The 24,627-nt window shown below is 37.9% G+C and overlaps 2 protein-coding genes across 7 annotated transcripts in view; both read left to right on the top strand.

The window, feature by feature from the left end:
* Positions 1 to 2,444: 2,444 nt before the first annotated feature.
* myoz1b (myozenin 1b) lies at positions 2,445 to 8,054 on the top strand. The gene is made up of 6 exons (XM_056255650.1): positions 2,445 to 2,637; positions 3,831 to 3,927; positions 6,479 to 6,648; positions 7,014 to 7,098; positions 7,207 to 7,360; positions 7,469 to 8,054. Exons 2-6 carry the CDS (start codon positions 3,840 to 3,842, stop codon positions 7,695 to 7,697), a joined length of 726 nt encoding a protein of 241 aa, XP_056111625.1. The 5' UTR covers positions 2,445 to 2,637; positions 3,831 to 3,839; the 3' UTR covers positions 7,698 to 8,054.
* Positions 8,055 to 12,560: 4,506 nt separating this feature from the next.
* The window catches only part of usp54b (ubiquitin specific peptidase 54b), a 139,001-nt gene continuing 126,934 nt past the window's right edge, over positions 12,561 to 24,627 (top strand). For all 6 annotated transcript variants that reach the window (XM_056255633.1, XM_056255630.1, XM_056255629.1 and 3 more), the window contains exon 1: positions 12,561 to 12,664. The gene's annotated coding sequence lies outside the window, so the exon portion shown is untranslated. The remainder of the gene's footprint in view (positions 12,665 to 24,627) is intronic.

Genomic DNA, 24,627 nt, shown 5'->3' with positions numbered 1-24,627 from the left:
TGCAGGCATATTTTATCATGTAGAAATATATTTAAAACATGTTATATATGTTTTAATATATAATATAGATGTTATATAACCTATATACGCCCATATTCAAGAGGTAACTAAACTGCATGTTAACCTTTAGTGTTGTGATGAACAACCGTAAACAGTTTTAACTAAGCTTTGGCTCTGTAATCTTACCTCCTCTCATAAGGTGAACTGCCTTCTGACCCCTCTGGTCTATGCCCCGCGATCATATGTCACAAGATATCAAGTGCTAACTTTAGCCACAGGTCTGTGTTTCTGTCATGAGCCACATTCTTACTTTCACCCTTCAGACGCCCCTACTGGCGATAGCAAGTACCTCACGTGCTCCTCAATTTCTTAGCATGGTCTAAAAGCGCACAGCGCAAGTGCACTTATTTAACGACGGGTAAAATGGTCGGCACGCCAGCGAGGTGGCGAATTTTTTTTTTGTAGGGTGGTAGGGGAAGACTCATTAATATTCATTGGGAAACTAATCCGCAATTGGTTCGCTGTCACACGTCACTCAGATTGACGTGGCAGATCAAGACGGTGTCCCCGCAAAGATACAGAAGTTTGCGAAGTTCGTGAGCGGTCTCCGCACAAATCTTCCGGATTTGGATAACCAAATGTTGACAGGTATGCCTTGCCTTCGCGAAAGTGTCTGTCACGAAGGAGACGATGTTTGTTTTCTCTATCACATCTCATTAGAGATGCGTCACGGCGAGCCAATCAGGGATTAGTTCCCCAATGAATATTAACGAGTCTTCCCCTACCACCCTGCAAAAAAAAAAAAAAATCGCAGCCAGGCGCATGGTCTAGGGTTGTCCCTATTCTCTTAATGAGTAATGGATGTGTTTTGGGCTTTATACATGCAATAAACCAATCAGAGTCTCATCTCCCATTCCCTTTAAATGCCAACTGCGCTGGCGCCATGGCGGATTCGCTATTTACATGACGGAATTTGATATTGGGAAAGACTGAACGCGTCTCCAGAGCGCAAACGGATCTGCTCGTACACGAGGTTAAAGCGCGCAAGCATACCATCTACAGGACAAGCCAGATTCCACCATATCTTTATGTACACAATAATAATCTTTTGCATTGTAATCCTTTTATTTTGAATACTTGCCATGTTTGTGTGCTGCTGCGTGTCCCTGTGTGTTTAATAAGCAGAGTGTGCGCGTTGTGGACCTATAGGCGCACATTACTAACGCGCTCTTTAAATAACAAAAAAATAAAATTGTGCCATTGACTTTAGACCAGGTTTCAGTTGGTCAATGGCGCAGTCTATTTCATTTGCCTCACAATAGCAACGCGCCATCAATGCGCCTGAACACACCTCTTTTTCAGACCAGCACGCCCATTGGCGCACAAATGGCCTCAGATATATAAAAAAAACACTTGTGTTGCGCCTGGTGCTGCATTGCGCCTGGTGTATGATAGGGCCCAATGTCTGTCCCAATGTCAATGTCTGTCCTGTCTGTCCTGTCTATATACATCCTGCTATAGCGTGGTTAAAAGGAAAACACATGACGATGCATTTCTTGATCCTGAGGTTTGTGATATGTTGCACCTTAGTTGAGCAGCACAGCAAGTAGCTAAGTTCTGTTGACATGTTCTTCTTTGAAAGAGGTCTGATTTTCTGTTTGACATTGAGAAGACTGACTGGAACTCTCACAGCGTGCCTTATGAAAGTTTACTGACCATACTTTAAACTGGTGAAGTACAAACTGTAAATAATCTTGACTCCTTTTCAGGAGCAATATGTCTTCATTATGGAGGTCTGTCAACTGCTTCTCAAAGTAAGAACTACGAAAAAGACTTTCCTCAGAAGAATATCAACAAAACTACCTAATGGATAGAATAAAATGGTCTGTTTTTTAGCATTTAGTTCCCATTAAAATAAAACAAACTGTGTAATTGATTTACAAGTACTGATTAAGATGTAATTCATGGCTGGATACACAATATACACAATAAAATATTAAAATAAATATACAAAATGGTACTGGTAAAGTAAATATTGTTGATAAGAGTAAACAATAGCTACATAAAATGCTGCAAAGTTACTGAAATTTTGTAATCAGAAAAGGGAAAAATAGCAAATGCACAATGTAGAACTTTTGTGTTTAGTGAATCGCTTTGAATTTAGAATTTTGTGAAAGTCAAAGCTAGAAATGTGATCTCAGCCATTCAATATTCAGCTCAATATTAGCAATACACAGAAAGTTCCAACTATTTACTGTAAGAAATGCAGAGGGTAAGTGACCAAAGTAAGTGACTGAAATAAGAAGTGGGACATAATCTTTTTACATGTCCTCCCTGAAAACATCTTGCTCTTCATTGCTCTATATTTAGACCTAAAAGTATCTGCAAGAAAAGTATCTCCTCACCATCAGCTCTGTCCCTGTGCTGAACTAAACCCCCTCCCCACTCCCCAAAGACCTTCTGTCCCAAACACTGCTATAGGATTTCACTCTCCCTGGGATGTAGAAGAGAGCAGTAGTTGGTGGAATCCTAGCCAACCCTAAGGAACTGGATTAACCGTAAAACAGCGCTCCTGGGAACCTTTGATTCAAACTGTGATTTGATTTGTTTTCTGAAACATTGAATCTTTGGTCTCAGGTAAGAGGAATCATTGTGATGTTTGATTGATTGCAACGGGGGGAATTGCAGGTAATAAAATGTTATAATGAGCTCATAATCTAGAGGTAATATCATGTACTGAGGGGGTTAGAGTACGCCGAGATGATTTATTATTGTTTGCAAATGGTAAAAATATATGTTGTTCTTAGATAGATCTGCCTCCTGCTGCAGTTCATAACTCAAATAGATCTAATAAACACTGACATACTGGATCTTCTTAACATATATGTACAAAAATGATAAATTCATTTTACATAAACACACAAATGAAAATAAATAACATTCCAACACACTCCTATATTTCAATATATATGTTATTGTTAATGAATTAACTGTGTGGTCCTTACTGAATTATTATTATTATTAGTTCAAATGCAGAAATGTTTCTCACAGCTCCTCAGAAATGTGTTTAATATGGCATTCAGACTACTCAGGCTTACCATTGCAATGCTTCAGTTGGACATTTGAGGAATTTGCTGACCAGTTACCCATGGTGGATTTATTTAGTGTGCTAAAACAAAAATACCCCTCTTTGCAACAAGAGAATGGTGTCGGTTATGGAATTTAAAGTTTTACTATAATTCACCGTAACTTAAATATACTTTATAGTTATATGTTGCTAATATTAGTGTTAATCGGACACTTTAAATATTCATGCAAACAGTCATCAGGAACAGAAAGCCATATACAAATACAAAACTAACTGTTACTGTTAATGTCACAAGATTTACTTAATACATGTTAAAGACAGATTGGGAAAAAACATTGGGGTTTGCAATTGAAAGATTTAATATGACTCCTTACCACATAATATCTAATATATTAAAAATAATTTATGTTTGTTTGTAGGGTAAATAATATTGTTATATTTATGGGTATGCTAGTTTATTTTGAAGTGAAGAGAGCATCAATAAGCCCCTCCGAATTTGGGCCCTTTGTGGCATGTTGTTGCTGGTGTTTTTATTATTTAGTTTAATAATAATTATAATTCACTGAGCTATGAGCGTTCATAATTTATGCTTTTATTTTATCAATTTATTTCCTATAATATTTTTTTGGGGGGATGCATGATCACGCTAAACCTAAATACATTACAATTTATCAGAAAATGCACATTGCATCTTTTCTCATCTTCCCCTACCAGTTTATACGGATTTCATTCCCCCCCTCAGATTGCAGTGATGCCTGTCTCTGGAACACCTGCTCCAAGCAACAAGAGGAAGAATCCTTCGAAAATCATCACAGACTTCACAAACATCTCACAATATGGTCAGAGGTGTTTCTTTGTGTCACATTTACATATGTAGTAGAAATACACAGACCTTAATTCTGGTTGAACACTCACTTGTGATATCCCGTGATGACCGGATGAGTGTTGTAAATGTCACACTTAATTACCAAACGCCCTCAGTCACTGGTGTCCTGTGTCAACATGAAGAGCCAGAGCCAGAAATGCCAAACAACCCCCAGGCTCTCTGTAAATTTCTCACGGTGTAAATCCCCACTGAGAACACTTAATTTATTGGTAGTATGTGTAGAGCCTCAAAAAGAGAGAACATTTGGCATAAACACACATATAGTATTGCGACCAACTTTAATGAGGGGCTTGTGACTTTTTGTAATAATAGTCACAGTTTGAATTGTTTTTTAATGCATCATTAGATTCAGTGAAATGTCACATTTGAACTAGAACAGCATGTTATAATGTTCCTGTTTTTGCTGGAGTCATGGGCTATCAATTCCCACAGTTTGATGAGCTGTTGCGATGCAATTACTCATCGCAGCTTTGACATAAAAAAATGCCTCCATCATACTATAAAGACCAGTGTAATGAGCGGTTAGCCTATGCAGTGTGTAGCTGGCCAATTATTCCTCTAAAGAGAGTTAAATCTCAAAGACATTGTCAAACTGTGTGACTTCACAGCTATCCTCTAATGAGCAGCTCAGTGATTAGATGCTTTGTGTTTGTGTGTGTGTGGAGGCTGTTTAGTGTACTAGATTCTCTCACTTCATCTGCTTGGCAGTGTGCTCATAATGGGCAGTTTGTTTACAGGACAACATTCTTGCGGCTAGCGTTTCAGAGCCAAATAAATTAACAGCAAAATGACTGCCAAAAAGAAGAGCTGTTCGGCAGAGATTTCAAGCCGCTTAACTTCAAATTATTTCACTTCAGTCTGTTTCAGCAGATTGTCATGCATACACACATTGGGACAAATATTGCATGTGTGATTCATGCTCTGTTAAAACTGTTTATACAAACAGTTTTATACAAACGAATTTGATTTTTATTGTTTGTATCACTAAGCTTGTCCATGTTTGTGCGTTCTAGACAGACTGTGTATTTATTGTCTATGAATTTGCACTCTTTTTGAAAATGCTAGGTGCTAGTAAGTAGGTGCTAGTAAGTTTTATGAGTCATTGAATTCATTCAACCGATTCATTCAAAACACGGATTTATTCAGGAATGAAATATGTGACTCCCTGCATCCAAATAAGCCTACTATATAATAGAAAACAGTACGTGAAAAGTGCAGTATCTTCAAAGTCATAAGCTGCATTCGAATATGCATACTTCCCTAAACTAGTAATAATAATAGTACACAGGATCACACTTACTTTTATTTACTTCCGGCTAAATTCTGAAGTGCGCATTCAATCCATAGGGTAGTTGTGAATAGCAGTGAAGGGACGCAACTGACGTTGTAAGTCACATGACAATGACAACATGGCGAGTGTAGTTCGTCCGGATCACATTCACAAGTAATTACTTCTTCGAAATAAGAACCTTTTCAGTGAGTATGCAATTTCAGATGCAGACACAGTCTTTATGAGTCATTGAATTACTCAATCAATTTGTTATAAAAAAACACTGATAAATTCAAATAAACGCCAATATTGTGTGGCGCTAATGCTATTGCCTTTGGATGTGGCTTGACTCCAGGTTTAATGGCTTATAATACAGTTAAAGTCCCCGTGAACCGGAAGTTGCAAACGACTTTTCTCCAGTGTTGTGACGTATTTCCGAGAGAAACGGAATACTAAATGAGGCAAAATGGTGGGCGTGGCTTTTTCCCCAACTAGCACCTGATTGGATCTAGAAAAGTAGGTGTTTTCATTCAGCCTGTCTACTGTCAGTTGGAGGGGCGTGATTACGTATGTTAAGAAGACGCCCAAACCGTGAAACCTACGTCATCATCCAAGGTCCTCCAACGCAGAGGGGAGGGGAAATTTCAGATTTTGATTAAAGATTACGAAGCCAAAAATTTTTTTTGTGTGGATTGACTTGCATGGATGAATTGTTCACCACAAAACGATCAATTTAGGCAAACAAAGTAAGTATGGTCAATTTTGAATTCATGGGGACTATAAGAAAGAATATAGTGAAACCGAAAGAGTGCAGGGCTTCTGTCCTGTATAGGCTAAGACCACTTTTTATGTTTTTTTATGCTGTTTTCATGCTTCATTTAGATACTATAATCCCAAGGCGTCATATGACTGACGCTTTTGACCATACGTCAACATCCGACGTTTTAGGGTAGGCTACCCTTTAACGTCAGTTAGATGACGCTAATCCTAACCCTACCCCAGACCTAAACCTACCCGCGTCATTTAACTGACGCTAAAGGTAAAGCGTCAGTTAAATGACGCCCTAGGATCGTCATCTACTACCTGACGTTAAAGGGTACCTAAAACGTCGGATGTAGACGTATGGTCAAAAGCGTCAGTCATATGACGTCTTAGGATGAGACTGAGTTAGTTTGAAAGTGGCATTCTGTCTGAATTTACCTTTTTCCTTCCCCACTTCACTGATCTTGACCAGACCAGCAAGATGAGAATGCTGAAGCCAGTGAACTGGACTTGGGGACCAAAATCAAGGCCCCTAGAGATGTGATGTTGGAGGAGCTGTCTCTCATGAAGAACAAGGGCTCCAAAATGTTCAAGATGCGACAGAAAAGGGTGGAGAAATTCATCGTCAGTGACGAGAACCTGGTCAGCAAAACAGGCATGAGAAAAGCAATAGCTTTGATAGGAAATAGAGGTTTATAGTGTGATTGCATATAGGATCGGGATCACAAAATAAACCCTGACAGTTGTATCAAGATCAAGGGGTCTTTCTATACCTGAAGGAACTTGTTTTATAAAAATAACATCGGCATTATGCATGACTGCTCATCATGTAAACAAATTAAGAAATTATGTGAGAAGAAAGAGACCACAGTGTAATTAAATTCACATTTACTCTGAACATTCTGGTATTCACATATCTCTACACACTATTTAAGTTAATGAAACTTTAAATGCACATTATACAGCATAACAGGATGATCTTCTTTTTGTTACTCATGCCTTTGTAGCTAAACCTCCAGAACTTGGTTCCCTCTCTGGAATGTGAGATGACCGCTCCACCTGAACCATCTCCCAAACCAGAGCCACCTCAAGGTAAATCTCACCTTGTTAAATTATTTTTTTTAATTTTTTTTTCAACAGCAAACTTGTAAGTCCATGGAATTAATATAGATTTTTGTTTTTCTGTTCTTCTTATGGCAGAGGAAGTAAATGCTGAGGCAGAGAAGGAAAAGAGACGCGTATCACCATGGGAACATGCTATGAAAGATGATGAGGAACTTAAAGAAACCATGAGGTGGAAAATGCCAGGGCCTCAAGTTCACAAGGAACTTCCCAAGTACAAGAGTTTTAATAGGTACTATGATATTTGATCATTTATAAAAATAATTCTACACAGACGCGTAGATACCTGTTGATAGTGGTTATTCAACTGATACATCTACATGTTGTTCTTGTCCACAAGAATGGCTCTGCCCTTTGGAGGATTTGACAAGGCCTCTCGTCTTGTCACCTTTGAAGCCCCTGAAATCAAGGCGACCGACGAGGAGCCGCAGCCAGTGCCTGAGTTTAACCTTTGCTGTCGGCCTTCTTTCAACCGCACTCCGATCGGCTGGACATGCAATGAGGAGCACAGCCACATCCACATGGAGCTGGACAACATCCCCTTTGATGGAGAGACTGACGACCTCTAAGAAACCTGCCCATCTTATGTGAACACAGAGGTGTATATACACAGCAACATACAGTACATGCTTTAACGTAAAGGCCAAATACAGATGCGTACAGAGATACACAGACCAGCAAACAGGGACCTTTTGCACTCACATCCAAAAACAACAACTGATTCGTATTTGCATGAGAAAGGAATGATCTTTGCCTTTCCTCCCATTGTTTTGTGTGCTGTTTACAATGGAAACACATCATTGCATGTTGTGATTTGCTGGTTCATATAGTTGGCAGACACATTATGCATTGCAATGATCTATGATAGACATATAAAGTACCTAAAATGATCTAGCATTAAAATAAACTTTTGTCCCTAAACAGAATATGGTCTGATTTCTTATATAAAGAAGCAATCTGTCAGTGTACTGTATTAATAATGTTTTGATCTTTGTTTAGCAGCTGCACCTCCTGTTCAAATTATGTCACATTTCTTCAAAAATAGATAAAGCAATACATAAAAAATGTATTATCTAAAAAAATACATGCACAAAACCAATCAAAGCATGAATAGTGGCTAGTTTAAAACTGATTACGGTAGGTATTCTGTACCGACCCTTTAAAATGGTTTTTTTTTTTTGTCTGTGCCACCTTTTGGTATTTCTTGCTCATGGCATTTAGAATCAACTTCTCATTTTGACAGTTTTTTAAGCTGTTATTTAGCCTGGGAAAACCCAGACAACTTCCGGCAAATTGCTCTGCAAGTTAGTCTGTCAAAGAGCTCATTCAAGCCCATTTCTAATCCGTCGAAATCGTGGCACCAATCAGAAACGTTGGGGCGGGCTTTACACGATGACTACAGCACAGCGACGGTGAAGCAGATTTTGTACATTTACAAAGATGGATGCCGCCGTGGAACTAGGGGTGTGACGGTTATAGTTGAACACCGTCATTAGAACTCTATAACCGCCAAAACCATGTTATAAAAATATTTTTTTCACCAACATTTTTTATCATAGAGAATGTTTAAATACTAAAATCAGCTTACGAGGGAAACGGAGGCATAGTTAGTGGTGCTTCGGAGGCTGCTACTGCTGGAGATGATTCGGGAGAGGTCTGTGCACCCCTTCCCAAGACGAGAAATCTTGGAGATCTGAAATCTCTACCCCTTTACCGATCAGAGCGCGCGCTGACACGGAGTAAAGCCTTGTTTATACTCGATGCGTCCGCATGAGTGTGAAGGTGCGCGCGGCAAGAATGACGCGTTCGGTGCACTTGGCTGTGTGCGTGGCTTTTTTTGTAACAGCGCGCGCGGCGCCGCGTCCAAGGATGAACGACTTCAAGCCGAATCTGCCTGAGCATGTACGTCTCACCGCACCGGCACCCAGTTTGCGCGTCTAAATTGCAAAGTTCATTGCAAAGTTTTTCTTTGTTAAGTTTTTGTTTACTGTGTGTGATTTATTTAATGGAAAGCACATTCACTTCTAGTTGTCTTGCTGTTAATTTTAAATAAACGTAGAGCAAGTAGCTAATCAGTGTCTACTCTATAACAGACGAACATCGCTCTTGTTACTCGACGCGTCCACACGAGTGCGAAGGTGCGCGCGGCAAAAATGACGCGTTTGGTGAGCTTGGCTGTGTGCAGTCTGTGCACGGCTTTTTTTTGTAACAGCGCGCGCGGCGCCGCGTCCGAGGATGCACCGGCACCCAGTTTGCGCGTCTAAATTGCAAAGTTCATAGCAAAGTTTTTTTTGTTAAAGGTGCATTGCGCAAGTCTATGAGTTTTTGCAGAACTATGCCCCCTTTGGCGACAAGCGAAACTGCAACCAGAGGTGTGCACGCTCATGGACCACACGCATACGCACGCTTGCACGAGCACGCTGTTCATAACCAAAGGAGCATCAGCCACACAAATCTTTTGTTTACAGTCATAATGTCTTCAGAGGTAATAAAGTTATAAATCTGCAAGTCATTTTAAATATATGAAAGGAAAGACATTTGAGTAAATTACACACTTATGTGTGAGGGGAAAACGGGGGTAGAAAACGTCGGTTTTTGTTTCCATCTATCTCCATGTTGAACTGTTTTATGTGTTTACTGTATCCACTTATGATTGTATTACTGTGGAAACACGTTCTTGAACAATATAAGTTATTACTTTGTAAAAGCCAACTGAGGATCCCGTTTGAGCCCTAGAGCAGACCGGAGATCTCTCCATTTGTTGAAAGCCTTCCCGATGTTGACTCTCGTCTTGTTCCGACACCTGTCTGACTCCAATTTGGCCCTTTTGGTGCCACTAGACAAAAGTTTTCTTTTCTTTGTCTTACGTGGAGTTTGCGTTGGGGTTTGGAATGAACTACAAGCCGGTCTCTTAGAATCCATCTTCTACTTTTGTCGAAAGTTGACTAAAGTTTTGTCGCTCGAGTTGTCTTCGCTGATACGGAGAATGGCGGCGAATACACAAACCTGCCAGACATAGCCAGGTGAGCGTGAATGCGCATGACGTCACGCCCAGTCTCAAATTCTGTCCCGAATCCCTCTTATTTATTTTACTGTACAGGATTATAGAGGCAATCGCAGTGATCAGAGAAGGGCTCATTCAGCCCATCAGGCAATTGTTTAAGCATGTATGGGTTAGAAAAACGGGTATTTTTAACATGAAATGTTGCACAATGCACCTTTAAGGTTTTGTTTACCGTGTGTGATTTATTTAATGGAAAGCACATTCACTTCTAGTTGTCTTGCTGTTAATTTTAAATAAACGTAGAGCAAGTAGCTAATCAGTGTCTGCTCTATAACAGACGAACATCGCTCTGCATAAGTCATCTCCTTCATCGCTCTGATTGGTTTTAGGTCTATCCAATTGCCCTCAGAGGCATTTGAGCTACGTCCGTTGGTGACGCCCCTTTGGAAATGATTTGTCTATGAAGCTTTGCCAGACCATAACTCAGTTACAACTGAGAATGGTCTGGTTTTAACCAGGCTAGCTGTTATTCAATTTGTAGTAGAAAAAATATTTATAATTATCAACTTATTTTAAGTTATTTTCAGCCCTGTCCCACATTTTACATGCAAAATCTACATGTTTAATAACACTTAGCCTATTTTTGCCCCTAAAGAAGTGATGATGGCTTCTATTAACTTGTCAGCATAATTTAGGCTAAATTCAATTAAATTACATTCACATTTATTTGTATAGCGCTTTTCACAATACACCTCGCTTCAAAGCAGCCCTTACAGAAAATGCACGAGTCTACATTACAATTTAGAGTGATTTCAGAAATGTACATACAAATCACAGTTAGCTAAAAATGTACTAATTTAAACAATGTAATTATTTAAGGCAGAAAAAATGAGCTTGTTGAAGTAATGAATACTTGTTTGTTATCAAATGATTATGACATATAGAAAATTGTTGCATTAGCATGTTGATTCAGAGTTTGCGTCATCTGAAGTCCTCGCAGGAGTTGGCGGTCTCTCTTCACAGATGTTGAGGCATCTGAAGTCTTCATAGAGCCTGGATTCAGACTGAAGCTGACATACTCTCTAGTTACCTCAGGATGGGCATCCCGAGATAAAACAGAGAAGCAAATAGAAAATAATTAGCGTAGCTGCTGTTCATAACGTTAAGCATGGATAATCATGTGCATTTGATCTGATTTAGTATAAGGTTATGAGATACATTATATTAATGCTTGGCTAAAGAGATTCGTCTTTAATCTAGATTAAAACTGAGGTGAGTCTGAGCCCCGAACATTATCAGGAAGGCTATTCCAGAGTTTAGGAGCCAAATGTGAAAACGCTCTCCCTCCTTTAGTGGACTTAGATAGGTAGGCCTACTACAAAAAGCTCAGAGTTTTGTGGTTTGTGACCTTAAAGATCATGATGAATTGTAAGCCGATAGAAGATCAGTTAAATACACAGGAACTAAACCATTTAGGGCCTTATATTTTAAAAGTCAGTAGCAATACTTTGTAATTGATACGGAACTTAAATAGGTAACCAGTGTAGAGATGATGCAATTGGTGTTATATGATCATATTTTCTTGGCCTAGTAGGAACTCTAGCAGCTGCATTTTGGACTAATTGTAGCTTGTTTATTGAGGATGAAGGACAACCAGCTAGTAATGCATTACAGTAATCTAGAGGTCATGACTGCAATAACTAACTTTTCTGCATCAGAAACAGATGTCATGTTCCGTAGCTTAGCAATGTTTCTGAGGTGGAAGAAGGCTGTTTTTTCTTGTAACATATGAAATATGATTTTCGAAAGAGAAGTTGCTGTCTAATATAACACCCAGGTCTTTAGGATGAAGTAACAGTACATCTTTTAGATGCAAATTGTATTCTAAGATATTCTGTGTACAGGTTTCTAACAACCTGTAGCTAACAACCCTGTTACCCATTATTGTTTTAATTAACATTTATGGCATTTGATGTAATAAAACAGAATATATAATGTTTAATATGTCCTTCTGAAGTGGACAAATAGCATGTTCTGACAGCACTTTCTTTCACTGAAAGCCTACTTTGTTGAAAATGCTACACAGGAATATGCACCTAATATTTGTCCTATTATACTCAGTTCGTAGAAAGTGCAAGTTATAGACCATTAGCCACTCTGTTGTTTGCTTTTGTGTGATTATTACACAATGTTGCACTGCTAAGAACACGCTAAGAAGCTTTATTCAGAATTCACGCCTCTCTCTCTTTGTCTACACAAAACCAAAATCGGTTACGTAATGGCATTCTGACGTACAATACCAACTAGCTCCAGCAGATGGTAGCAGATCGGTCCTCAATCCAAAGGGAAGCCTTTATCGCGAGAACTGCATATGTAAAGAACGTCGTTATCGCGAGATCTGCATGTACTGGCTGCGGCGCTGGATGGCGCTGGTGGAAATTTGGGAATGCGCGGTCAAGATTTCTCCCGGGTTGAGCTGAGCTGAGCTCGGACAGGACGCTAGACTGACTGCATCTGTGTGCGGGCTGTAAGGTGAGTAAGCACTCTTTAAACTTAATTAACGGTGCTCTCCTCGAGCGAAATTGGATATATGTGCAAATCCGAACATGTAAACATCCATCATGTATAAGTGTAACTTGAATTCCAGCAAGCTTGCATTCCAGATGTGTAATGTGATGGGGGAAATTGCTTAACATCAGCGCGTGCGGATGCGTCTCCCTGTCTGAAGTCAAGGATGCTCTGAGCTGGGAGTCTGGGACCATCCAAAACATTGTCACCTTTTTAGTGACATATTTATCACTAACGTTGCATCTGGCGTGTTCATACTCGGCATCTTCAGTCTGCAGAATGATTCAGACTGTCAGTGCACATGTAATACTTTATTTGTCAGTTCTTTGCTTTTTAAGCGCTTGTTCAGTAATTTATGCATTTTTTATAGGTTTGTATTGTCATTTAAGCTTTTACTTTGTCTTCTTTAGTTATGTGTTGATAGATCTCAAATGATTTTATCCTGCAGTTGCATTGACTCACTGAAGTGGACAGCACATGGTCGATATTGATTTAGTTTTGTGGTTGCGTTTAAGTGATTAAAGGGACAGTTAATCTAAAAATGAAAATTCTGTCATCATTTAGGCTACTTACCCTGATGTTGTTTCAAACTCCTATAACTTTCTTTCTTCTGTGGAGCACAAAAGGAGATAATGACAACCTGTATCATGGACAAAGATTCAACAGGAGTGCAATTCTCCCTAACATATTCCTCTGTTTCCAAGGAAGAAAAATAATCTTATGTATCTAAAATAATACAGGTTTGGAACAGCATTAGTAAATGATGAAATAATTCAAATTTATTGGGGTGAACTATCCCTTTAAATTAATTCATCTCATCCAAGTGCAGTGGACCTATTAGACAGCCTTTTTGGGAATCATAAGCATGTGCAGTATTCAAGAGCACGAATTCAGCTGACTCAGAACACACCTATGATGTCCAAAAATGCTGCACGTGTCTGTGACTTTTGAGCCTCGGTGTCGGCCAGCACATTCCATTACAAATGGTGCAGAAGAACAACTGCACCAGGTTTTCCGTTCAGTTGCAACATTAGTTTATTGTGTTATTTTCCCTTTCTTTTAATGCTGTCCTGGTTTAACTGCATAAATCTTGTGAGATTATGACGTTCCAGAGAATGTTATTCTGTAAATGATCATTTTGTTTAATTTAGTAAATCTCATCTCATCATAACATGCCCATTATCAGAGCACTTTTGGGTTCAGTGTAGGGTTGAATTCCTGTGATTTAGATAAAAATGAAATTCAGTAAAAAATTGCTTGTTCTTTTTGTGTGAATTGCTGTGATATTGGTTTGTTTTGTAATGTTCCAGTTAGACACATGTTGCATGCACCATATGAGCTGTGAGACCCATTTTAAATGTGTGTAATTTTGTCAATGACGGCCATCCATGAGAAGAGCTTCTCAGCCCCATTAAGGGGCCCCTGTGCTTTTATGCTCCATGAGTGGCCCTCATGGGGGTCATCAGTCAACAGGCGCTCCGCACTCCACGGAGAGAAAAGCGTGTGCGGCGTGTTGGTAAAAGCCTGGGAAAATCAAATGAGGGACTCTCTGTGGCGGTGTAACCTTTCTGATTTCATCATGCGGCTCAGGTTGTAGTTCTTACACAACGTGATTTTAAAGCTGTTTTAAACCCCCTCTCTGAGAACGTCACTCCGAGCTTTTACAGCTGGGGGCGGGGGTTTGGAAAAGATTGGATTTTTATCAGCTTGTGCGATTATATTTCTTCTCTGAGGCTGAGTGGAAATGCTGGGTGGTGTTTGGCTTGATTGTTAATAGGAGAAGTGTACAGGTTGGTCATAGAGACACTTTGAGATTTTCCTCACGATTGTAATATGTAATGCTGTAGTACTTAAACAAATCATTAAATGTTGGATAAAACTGAATATATATATTTTTTTATTGAAATGCTGTCTTGTGTACTAATGTACTTGTGTAAGATATGCTAGTTCAAGTTTTTTAAATCACCTACACTTTTTAGAGGAAACATTTAAACAATAACCATAAAAAACATATATTAATAATAATAATAATAATAATATATAAATAAAATACCTTATTATATAAATACATTTATAAAATATTTTTTTTAAATTTCTGAAGTAAACTGTCACACAATGGATGTGCAGTGCTGATTTTAGTCAAATTTTTATTGCTTTTTGTTTGTAGATGTGACACAAGGAAATTTAAAAAACAGAAATTCATGTCAAGAATGTTGTCACCCCCTGACATACCGGTAACAGTTTGTAAATGAGGCTGTAGTGGATGCAATTAATTTCAGGAGATGCTCTTGAATGCGCATTCGCATTTCTCCAGGCTTGCTTTATATGCATGCCATTCTCATTCCCTTCTTTCATATGGCATATACTCAGTGTCAAAGTGAGAAAAACAGCACTAAATCTAGACAGGGCTGGAGATGAGATAGTGAAAGTAAGATGGTGACACAGCGTCTTGAGTGCTCTATCGTTCTGTTTATTTTTCCTCCGCTTGTCCGTGACACCTTGCATTTGTTTACTAATGACATATTTTGCTTGAAATGCTGTGATACCAATGCATTTAATTGCAAAGTAGTGCTGTGTGGGTATAGGCCTATATGCTTTTTGTTTGGGCAGTAGATTGTCCCAGAAATAATTGTGATTAAACAATACTATTGTCCCTTCAAGACCATTTTTTCCCACTGAATTTATAATATAACAGCATAATAATTTAAGTAGGCCTACACACTTTCAAGTGACAATGAACTTAATTTTTAAGAATATTTAGATACTGGAATTGAAGTGTCAAAAATGTAATATCCTTAGGGTTGAGCACTATTGCTGAAAAACACCAAACCCTACTTAGCAGTCAGATGTCCATATAAACAAAGGCCAGATGCCTCAACAGGCCATATCTGCTGCTAAATCTATTTTTCTATAGGCATGATTTTTTTAAAAGTTGAACTTTCTTTTAACTTGAGCGCCGCGGTTACATAGAAAATCAATGGAAAAACAGCGCAGTGGAATGCAAAAATGTGTTCTCTGTGAAAAAAAGTAATCAAATAATAACACTGCATAGTCTTCACTGTATAAATTAAATATGGATTTAAAATATTAAATTTATAAAAGTTATTTAGTCAAGACCAGTGAGAGATTTTCTATTTGTCTTTTGTTGTTTGATTAATGACACAGACAGCACAGCAGCAGGAATATTAGCAGGGCTCCAGACTAACTTTTTGCCTTGGTTGCACTGGTGCGCCTAACTTTTTTATTTAGGTGCACCAGCACAAAATTTAGGTGCACTCAAATTTTTCCTCGTCTTGCGTCGCCTTTAACGCCACAATTTCAAGGTCACCTTTTTATCACGCTCCATATACATTCATATATATTATGTAAATGCTTTTAAACAAGAATAAGGTGTAGTTTTTTATTATTATTTGAAGCACAATTATACTGTATATAAAAATATAAATCAAAAAAAAAAAAAAAAAATTTAAAGTGCTGTTTTTACATTGTTCAAGTTAGGGCCAGGGTATTGACACAAATTTCACAATTCGATTCAATATTTATTATTTTGGATATCAGGTACAATACATGGCAAATTTTTTCAAGAAAAACAAATCTCAACTAATGCTGTAAACTGGGAGTCGTAGCCTATAGGCTTCATTAGCCTACTATAATATTGAAGGTAAAAATTACCTGAGTTGTACACAAACACTTAAATTACACTTTTATTTATTTTTATAATAATAAAGTTATATGAAATATAAACATTTAAATGGTGGCTGCATAAAAACTTGCCAGATTGTTTTCAAACAACATGCATTCAATATTGAAAAACATTAAAAATTATAATGAATATCTAATATGGTGCATATATTAGGCAAAATGCTCCTCTAGAGTAAATTTTTCTAGCTAGCTTACGAGTTTGGTCACTGGATATGTTTTTTTCTGAGGTAAATGTGACGTTACATCACATTGTTTACAAGCGTTTTACTGACGTCTTTCCATGGTTGAAACACTGATTGAGCGATTCCAAGTGACATGATACGGATTTCGATAAGTTGTACTCTATCTTTTAACACACTTTCAGATGCTAGTTCATGTTTATTTGGCGCTGTAACTGGTATTATTAAGGCGGAAGAGGAGATCATGTGCGCTCCGCGCTGCTGCTTCTCTTGAGCTGAGCCAGAGCGATATCACGCCACAGCGTCAAAACACTTTTATGTTTTGGAATTTCGTACGAAAATGGACCTAATTTGAAATCTGAGACTTTGTTTCATATCAATAGTAACAAAGCACAAAGATTATTGCGATTTATTGGATGGGATGCTCGCTACAATGTTCCATTCATTCATCAACTGAAAACAGCATAGCCCAACGGTTCGTAAAAATCAATGAGAATCGATTAAAATCGAGAAATCAATATTTTTTACCTAGTTCAAGTAGCCTACATTTTTAAAAGTTTCTTCGTCGTCTGTTTTCTTGCGTTTATTTAGCTGATGCTGCTGATTGCCGTAACTGATTTTCTGGTGCTCAGGTGACAGATCGCAATTTATTTCAATCACACAGCACGGAGCATTTTAGTCCTACAGGAATATCTGAACCACAGCCAATCAGAGGCAAAGACCCGCCCAATCTCTATCTCTGATTGGTTTAGACCACGAAATGATCCAACCATGCGTGCAAGGAGAACAAAAGACTCGTTTGTGGAGAGGCAGCGGATGCGATCATGCAAGAACGTTAGGTGCACTGGTGCGACCTAGGACAAATTCTCGTCGCACCCTTACAGATTTTGGTCGCACTCTAGAGCCCTGATTAGGCTGCTGTACTTTAAGAGCGAATGCGCTTGAAAACCGAAATAATTTCTATTTTGGGTCTGTTTGCACTTGAATGCATAAATTTGCAAGGCTTAAAACATGTGCAACTGATAAAGTTTCAGGACAATTCGGCAGTTCCATCTTTCACGCTCTCCGTGGGCCATCGGGCAGACCTTATTGTCGAGCACAGGTGAGTTTAGACAAGAATGCATGCGTTGGTGCCAGTATTAAATAGACGGACATTGTGTGAAGATGTGGAAAGTGTCAAAATAAAGGTGCCTCTTAAAAATATATTTACTGTAGTTAGGCTGTATATCAGTCATTTGATCAATTTATCGATCCATATGGTCGGCATGCCCGGTGCATGGTCTAAAAGGGTTGTCCCTATTCTCTTAATGAGTAATGGGTGTGTTTTGGGCATAACATGCAATAAACCAATCAGAGTCTCATCTCCCATTCCCTTTAAAAGCCAGTTGCGCTCGCGCTATGGCGGATTGCTATTATTTACATGGCTGAATTTGCAAGCGGAACAACTGAACGCTTCTCTAGCGTGGAAACGGATCTGCTCGTGCACGAGTAGACCATCTACGGGGCAAGCCGGATTCCACCATATCTTTATGTAGACAATAATAATCTTTTACATTGTAATCCTTTTATTTAAAATATTTGGCATGTTTCTGTGTTGCTGCGCATCCCTGTGTGTGTAATAAGCAGAGTGTACGCGCGTTGTGGACCCGCCTATTACTAATGCGCCCTTTAAGAAAAAATTTAATAAATACTATTCCATTGACTTTACACCAGGTTTTGGTTGGTCAATGGCTAAGTCTATTTCAGTTGCCTCAAAATAGCAACGGTCCAACAACGCGCCTGAACACACCTTGTTTTCATACCAGCACACAAATGGGCGCAAATGCATTTCCTATTCAAACAACGTGGTGCAGTACGTGAAAATGATAACTGCGTCGGGCTGAAACAAGCAAAAAACACTTGCGTCCTGCCTGGTGCCGGGTGTATGATAGGGCCCTAAGTTCATGTAATGAACTGAAAGTTCATTTGGATGTTCGTTGTACATCAAATTTTCAGCGCTGGAAAAACCCTGTTAAAAATGGGGAAAAGGCCATTAATCTCTGTGAATATTACATTACATTTTCCATTACGTATAATCATTTTTACGCACTGCATTAAAAATATGTTGAAGCTTAAATGCTACTATTCAAAAATTAATTAATTAAAATACATTTACAGCTAGTAATGGCATTATAAAACTATAGGGTATGTCCTTATAGCGCTATCACTATCATGTGCTCTGTGTGCAAATTTGACAAACAGACTAGAATCATTTATGGCCAAATGTGAGTATGAAGCAGTTCTGGAGAGAGTTTTAATGCATTGTCAGGAGGGGCCGTTTCAGAAACAATGGGAGCCACCTCTTCACAAGACATGTAATTGAACCAGTGTCGACGAGAGCTAAATTACTTTGGTTATTCATGAAGTAATAATGGTGTTCTCATAGTTTGCCATGACATGCTTGCATTTCAGAGAAGTTTGAAGACAGCGGGGAGAATGAACTTGGGTCTTCCCCATTGTCGGCTATGTCTATTTGGAGCTACACATAACCCACTTACTGGGAAACCACATTCTGCCTCCTGCATTAAGTTTTGAAAGAGAGAGAGAGAGAGAGAGAGAGGGACAAGATGAGTACTCTCACACAGGACTGTGTTGTGTAAGATGTGTCCTCATAGCACTCATCATCTCTCTTGTTGAGCCTGGGGTGGATCATGTTTTTACCACAGCATTCTGTCTTGTGCTTTGGCTTGTGGTTCACTACAGGACACCAGAGATGGTGTGACTTGACTGGATGTGGTTTGGATGCTAACCATAAGCCCCATGAGCTTTAGCTATTTATCTACTACGGGACATACATGAATATCTGTCTACTTAGCTTGGTGTTTATCTCCACACTTTGTCAGTTCCAAATTTTACAGACAGCTTTGTCAGTACCAATATGTTTATTTTATTTTTTTCCGAAAAAGTGGAGTAAATTTTATAAAAATTTTTTTTTCCATTTCAGAAAGTTTGTGTACATCTCATTGAATTGCATTATGTATGTATTGGTTATCAGCAAATATTAGAGATTTTTTGGTAACACTTTACAATAAGGTTTTTGTTTGTTAACAATAGTTAATAACATTAGTTAACATAACCAATAACAAACAATACTACCACAGAGTTTATTAATCTTAGTTAATGTTAATTTCAACTGTTAACATTTAAGGCATTGTGAACTAACGTGCATGGGCAAAAAATGAACAACCGTTGCTTTATTAGCTAACATTATCAAGGATTAGTAAATGCTGTAAAAAATATTGCCCACTGTAATTTGTTAGCTAACACAATATCAATGAATGACAGTATTGCAAAGTGTTGCCGATTATTTTTCAGACTATATTGAATATTTTATTCTGCAAGCTTATTTTTTCTGTTTTTACATACATTTATCCCCCCCCCATTTCACACAAGGCTTAAGCTAGTCCCAGACTAAAATGCATGTTTGAGCTGTTTTAACTGAAAGCAACTTGCACTGACATGTCTTAAAATTTGTCACTGCCATTGTTTCGTCTCAAGATACACACCAGTAATATTTTTTTCTAAGGCATACCGAAACTGGGCCTTAGATATTTAGAAATAAGACAAAAGTGCACAGTACACAAAATGACCAAAATAGCCATCCCTAGTATCCACTGCAGAGTCTTCATTTGTGGCTTCTTCTCACTGCACCTGGAGTGATTTTCTGTGGAGCTGAGCAGAGATGCAGTGAGCTCAATGAGAGGTGATGTTGAATGTGTCATTCTGCTGGAGGTGTAGATGCCACCCGCTGAGACTGCCTTTCTAATGACTCTCTCTCACTATCACTTGCGTTGACATGGTAACCTACCTGTGTCACTTCAGGGGGTGCGACCTCCCCACTCAATCCATATTCTTTTCCTCATGGGCAGATGTTGCTGGCTTCAAGACACTCATGTTCACTGCAGATGAGGTATGACCAAATTGGATGCCGTCATCATATCACAGCGCAATATGATGTTGTACCGAAGTTCAGAGCAAGTCTCCTGTCTGATAATTGCAAGGGCTGTACAGTGTGCGACCGCACAGGGCCGGCTCGTGCCTCTACAGGGACTTGCGCGAAAATAAAGTGACAACTGACTTGATGATGTTGAGCCAATAAAAAGTTCATGTTTTTGTCCTTCGAAAGACTTTAATAGCTAAAAGTCATAGCTGAAAGCGAGACTATGTGTTTCATGCTGTATTGTTACAAATGTATTAGCACAGTTGAACTTAAAATTGTGCGTGTGACCGTGATTCATATGCACACGTCAGTGAGCACTGCGATTCATATCAGTGAGCACGGCAATGCATATCAAGTTCGTAGAGAGCTTTACTCAGTCCATTTTAAATTCTTATTTTGTTCGCCTTTGAAATGGGTCAAACCATAGATATTACCTGAGAAGTCCTAGTAAATACAATATAAATCCGCACTCATTCAAGGACTTGCATTGATTGCACGGACGGAGAAAGAACATAATGCAAGTGTCTAAAATGGATATGCAATGGAATAATGGAAGTTTACCCTCTTCAACTTAATGCTGTTAAACTGAATATGAAGCAAATAAAACTTTTTGCTGAAATATCCACAACATTAGCAGCAAATAAAAGCACATGGTTTATCTGTCAATGTCTGGCTCTGGAGGTATAGGCTATTTGCCTGTGTGAATTCACAGATCCCGCAATATCAAAATGAGCCATATTTGGAGCATATTTAAATAAATGCTTTGTTTATAATGAGCAGGACGTTTTAAGCAATAAATCTTGAAGGATGTTTTAATGATTCTTGTGCCAAAAGATCATCAAGGCAAATTAGATTTCTCATGTCATGGCCATGATTGATAGCCAGGTTTGAAATTTGAAAGACTACATATTGAGCAATTCTGGCTGACACTGATAGACCAGTAATTATGTTATGGCCAATAACCGATAAATGTCAGAAATTAAAATTCAATACTATTGGGCCTCAACAAAAAAAAAAAAAAAAAAAAAAAAAAAAAAAACTTTTTAAATGGTACAACATATAATGTAAGTTGTGCAGTTTAAAAATGGATATTCATTTTGAGATTTTCTAAAGATTTAAGTGTTCAAATTATTATTCTATTAAAATACATTTTTATATATTAGGCCATGAGACGGGACCCCAAATTTGGGCTACCGGTACCATTTTGAGGGATTAAATTTCTTTTTGATTTTCATGAAGGTACACATCTCTAGTGTTGGAAAATGTGTGATAGCATCCGATCCATGGTAGCTTTCATTAGAAATCAACACTTATATCATCCTACCTCAAGGTAAGGTGTTCAGTGACTACAAGAGAGAAAAATGTATCCTTTTATAATTTTAAAAATGTATTCAAAAAATATATAATTTTTTAAATATAAAAATGTATTAAATTTTATAATTTTTTTATAAAATTTTAAATTTATTTAAAGATAAATTCATTTATCCTTTTTCTTGACATATGTTTGAAAATCGTCCTCCGTAACCAAAAACTACCTTGAATCTAATGCTATCACACATTTTTCAAATACAGGGTCATATACCTACACAAAAATCACCATGCGGTTTAATCCCTCAAAATGGTACCAATCAACCCTCTGTCTCACGGCCTATATATGTATATATTAAAATATATAAATAAATATTTATATATAATTTATATTTATATTATATTATTTATATAATTTATATATAAATATATATTTAAAAAATTTAATATTAAGTTATTTGTTTCTAAAGATTCATTTGAATGAATATTGAAAAGAGCTTTTACATTCTGTACAGAATGTGTCCTTTTTGCCTGAGACGATCTGTAATTCACTCATGATAAAGCCTTATTAACCAATTCGGTTTGTCAGAATGAGCTAACTCAGCACATGACTCGTCAGTTTGATCAGGCATTCCTGAAGAAAAGGGAGGTCTGAAGATGATGAAGTCATTGGAAACTGAAGGATCACACATTTTCCCTTCTGTGTGTCACTGATGGCATTATGCGTGAAGTTAATTGTCTTAGTTTCTCTCCTTATGCAGTTATTAAGCTGAATCAGAGTGCAGTCAGCTATTCGCTGGTCTTCTTTCTGCTATAGCGAGCATTTTATTATAGAGCGTCTCTTTCTTCCTTCATCTCCTTCGTATGCGCACTGGATGGTGGGCTCCCCAGTCCCCTGTGAAGTCAGTGAGGGTCAATGGTCATGTAACTGCAGTGCGCACCGCTTCGGTCGGCAACATCTCGCTAATGGGCAAAATGCAGGAAGAGAGGAAAATTACACAGTGGGAACATTTGCACTTTAATGAATTTCTTCTCATTCTGTGCATGGCATGGGTAGAGTATTGATTCAGTGCAGGTGGAATGTATGAACTCACAGAAACAGCAAACATATTGACTGGATCACTTTAGACAAAATCAATTTGTGTTAAATGACAAGAAAATGAGCAATGTGCCAGACAGGCCACAAAGTGAACGCAAAATGTAGCCGATATGATCTCCTTTTTAAATGTTATCAGCTACACAGTTGGATGCTGGGAAATGGTTCCCGTTGAAAAAAAGAAATAAAAATCCAGTTATTCTTTAATGTCAATGTGAAATCAAAATCAAATTTTTTTCTAAATGCATGTTTAATTAATGTTTAATGTTTAATATCAATCAATCTCAGTATTGATTGACATTAGATATTTCATTGCACATTTGTTTCCCCTGTTTCTACATTTAGATTGCCTTTACTATCTTTTAAGTTATGTAATCTTTAAAAACACTAATAATTTAATTACACTATTAATCTTTAGCAGATTTCAAAATGAATATCTATTTTACATAATGTAAATGTAAATGCCATTTGTGGCATTTAAAATAATTGATTTTAGTTTTTAATGTTAACATTGTTAATTAATAGTAAAGTAATTAACAAAATAAGATTTTTAATATTAGCCATAACATGAAAATAATCAACTTATCTGTATCGGACAGAATTGTATTATCTCTGCATTCATAACTGTTGAAAGCACTCTGTGGTTTGAGATAAATTAAAGTTAAATTTGCTTAATTAGAGATGCGGCCTACATGTTTTTCTTTCTTTCATCTGCCTCTTTTCACTCTGAAATATTTCACAATGCAGAAACAATACGTTGTGAATAGCAATTTACATTGACTTTAGATAAAAACAAGCTCAAAGAAAGTAAAACCGCCTGAATAATGTCACATATTCATGTCGTTTTTTTTTGTTTTGTTGGTTTAGTTGAATTCTGTCTTGAAACGACATGATAAGGCTGTGCCCTTGAGAACTTCATTGTTTTTTAAAAAGCAAAATCTTGCTGTTCAAGTCACTGATTCTATTGAACTCAGATGGTGTTGCCTTTGGACACAAACATATTGTGCTCGTAATCAGAATCATAGCAACTGTGATGGTATGAATATTGTTGGAAGAGATTAGCACAATTGGAGGCTTACGACAGACAACAGCTGAACAAACACACACTAGGATAGGGCCTGTCAGAATGACCAACAATATTAATGCACACGCCACCTCTCTTCACCCCTGCTAACACGTGATGCCCAGGAGAGACCCCCCCCCCATGTGAATGTACAGAGGAATATTGAACCTTTCAATTTAAAAGGCATATCAAAGTGACAGATACAGATTTTGGGTGATTTGCAGTATAAATGTCGAGGGGAATGCTGAAATAACTGAATAACATTTACTGATGCTTGTTTGTTTATGTCACCTTTTGCTTCACAATTTTTTTTTTAACTTTACTGAGCAAAATATACTAAAACACTTTTTTTCGTAACATATATTAGTGTTTTTTTAATGAAACACCCAAAATAAATCTGTGCTAATAGATATCAGTACAGAAAACACTGGCTTGTGGTATGCATCACACATCTAAAGTGTGTGTACCGTCGTCTGTGGACCAATGTGAAATGGAGGCATGGAGCAGACAATAAATAACCATGATCTGTTGTGTTGCATGAGCTGGTTTTTCTGCAAAGCTAGCAATAGAAAGAGACGGCAAGAAGTTCAGAAAGTGCTG

Source organism: Rhinichthys klamathensis, unplaced genomic scaffold (genome assembly GCF_029890125.1).
Source record: "Rhinichthys klamathensis goyatoka isolate OS25496 unplaced genomic scaffold, OSU_Roscu_1.1 h1tg000121l_1, whole genome shotgun sequence".
NCBI classification, from domain to species: Eukaryota; Metazoa; Chordata; class Actinopteri; order Cypriniformes; family Leuciscidae; genus Rhinichthys; species Rhinichthys klamathensis.
This window is presented reverse-complemented; position numbering and strand designations above follow the sequence as displayed.

Bases quoted from the DNA above. Each gene is read 5' to 3' on its own strand.
- myoz1b (XM_056255650.1), top strand. From the start codon at position 3,840: ATGCCTGTCTCTGGAACACCTGCTCCAAGCAACAAGAGGAAGAATCCT. The intron at 7,099-7,206 runs GTAAATCTCACC...TTCTTATGGCAG, and splicing joins CAAACCAGAGCCACCTCAAG to AGGAAGTAAATGCTGAGGCA. The intron at 7,361-7,468 runs GTACTATGATAT...CTTGTCCACAAG, and splicing joins AAGTACAAGAGTTTTAATAG to AATGGCTCTGCCCTTTGGAG.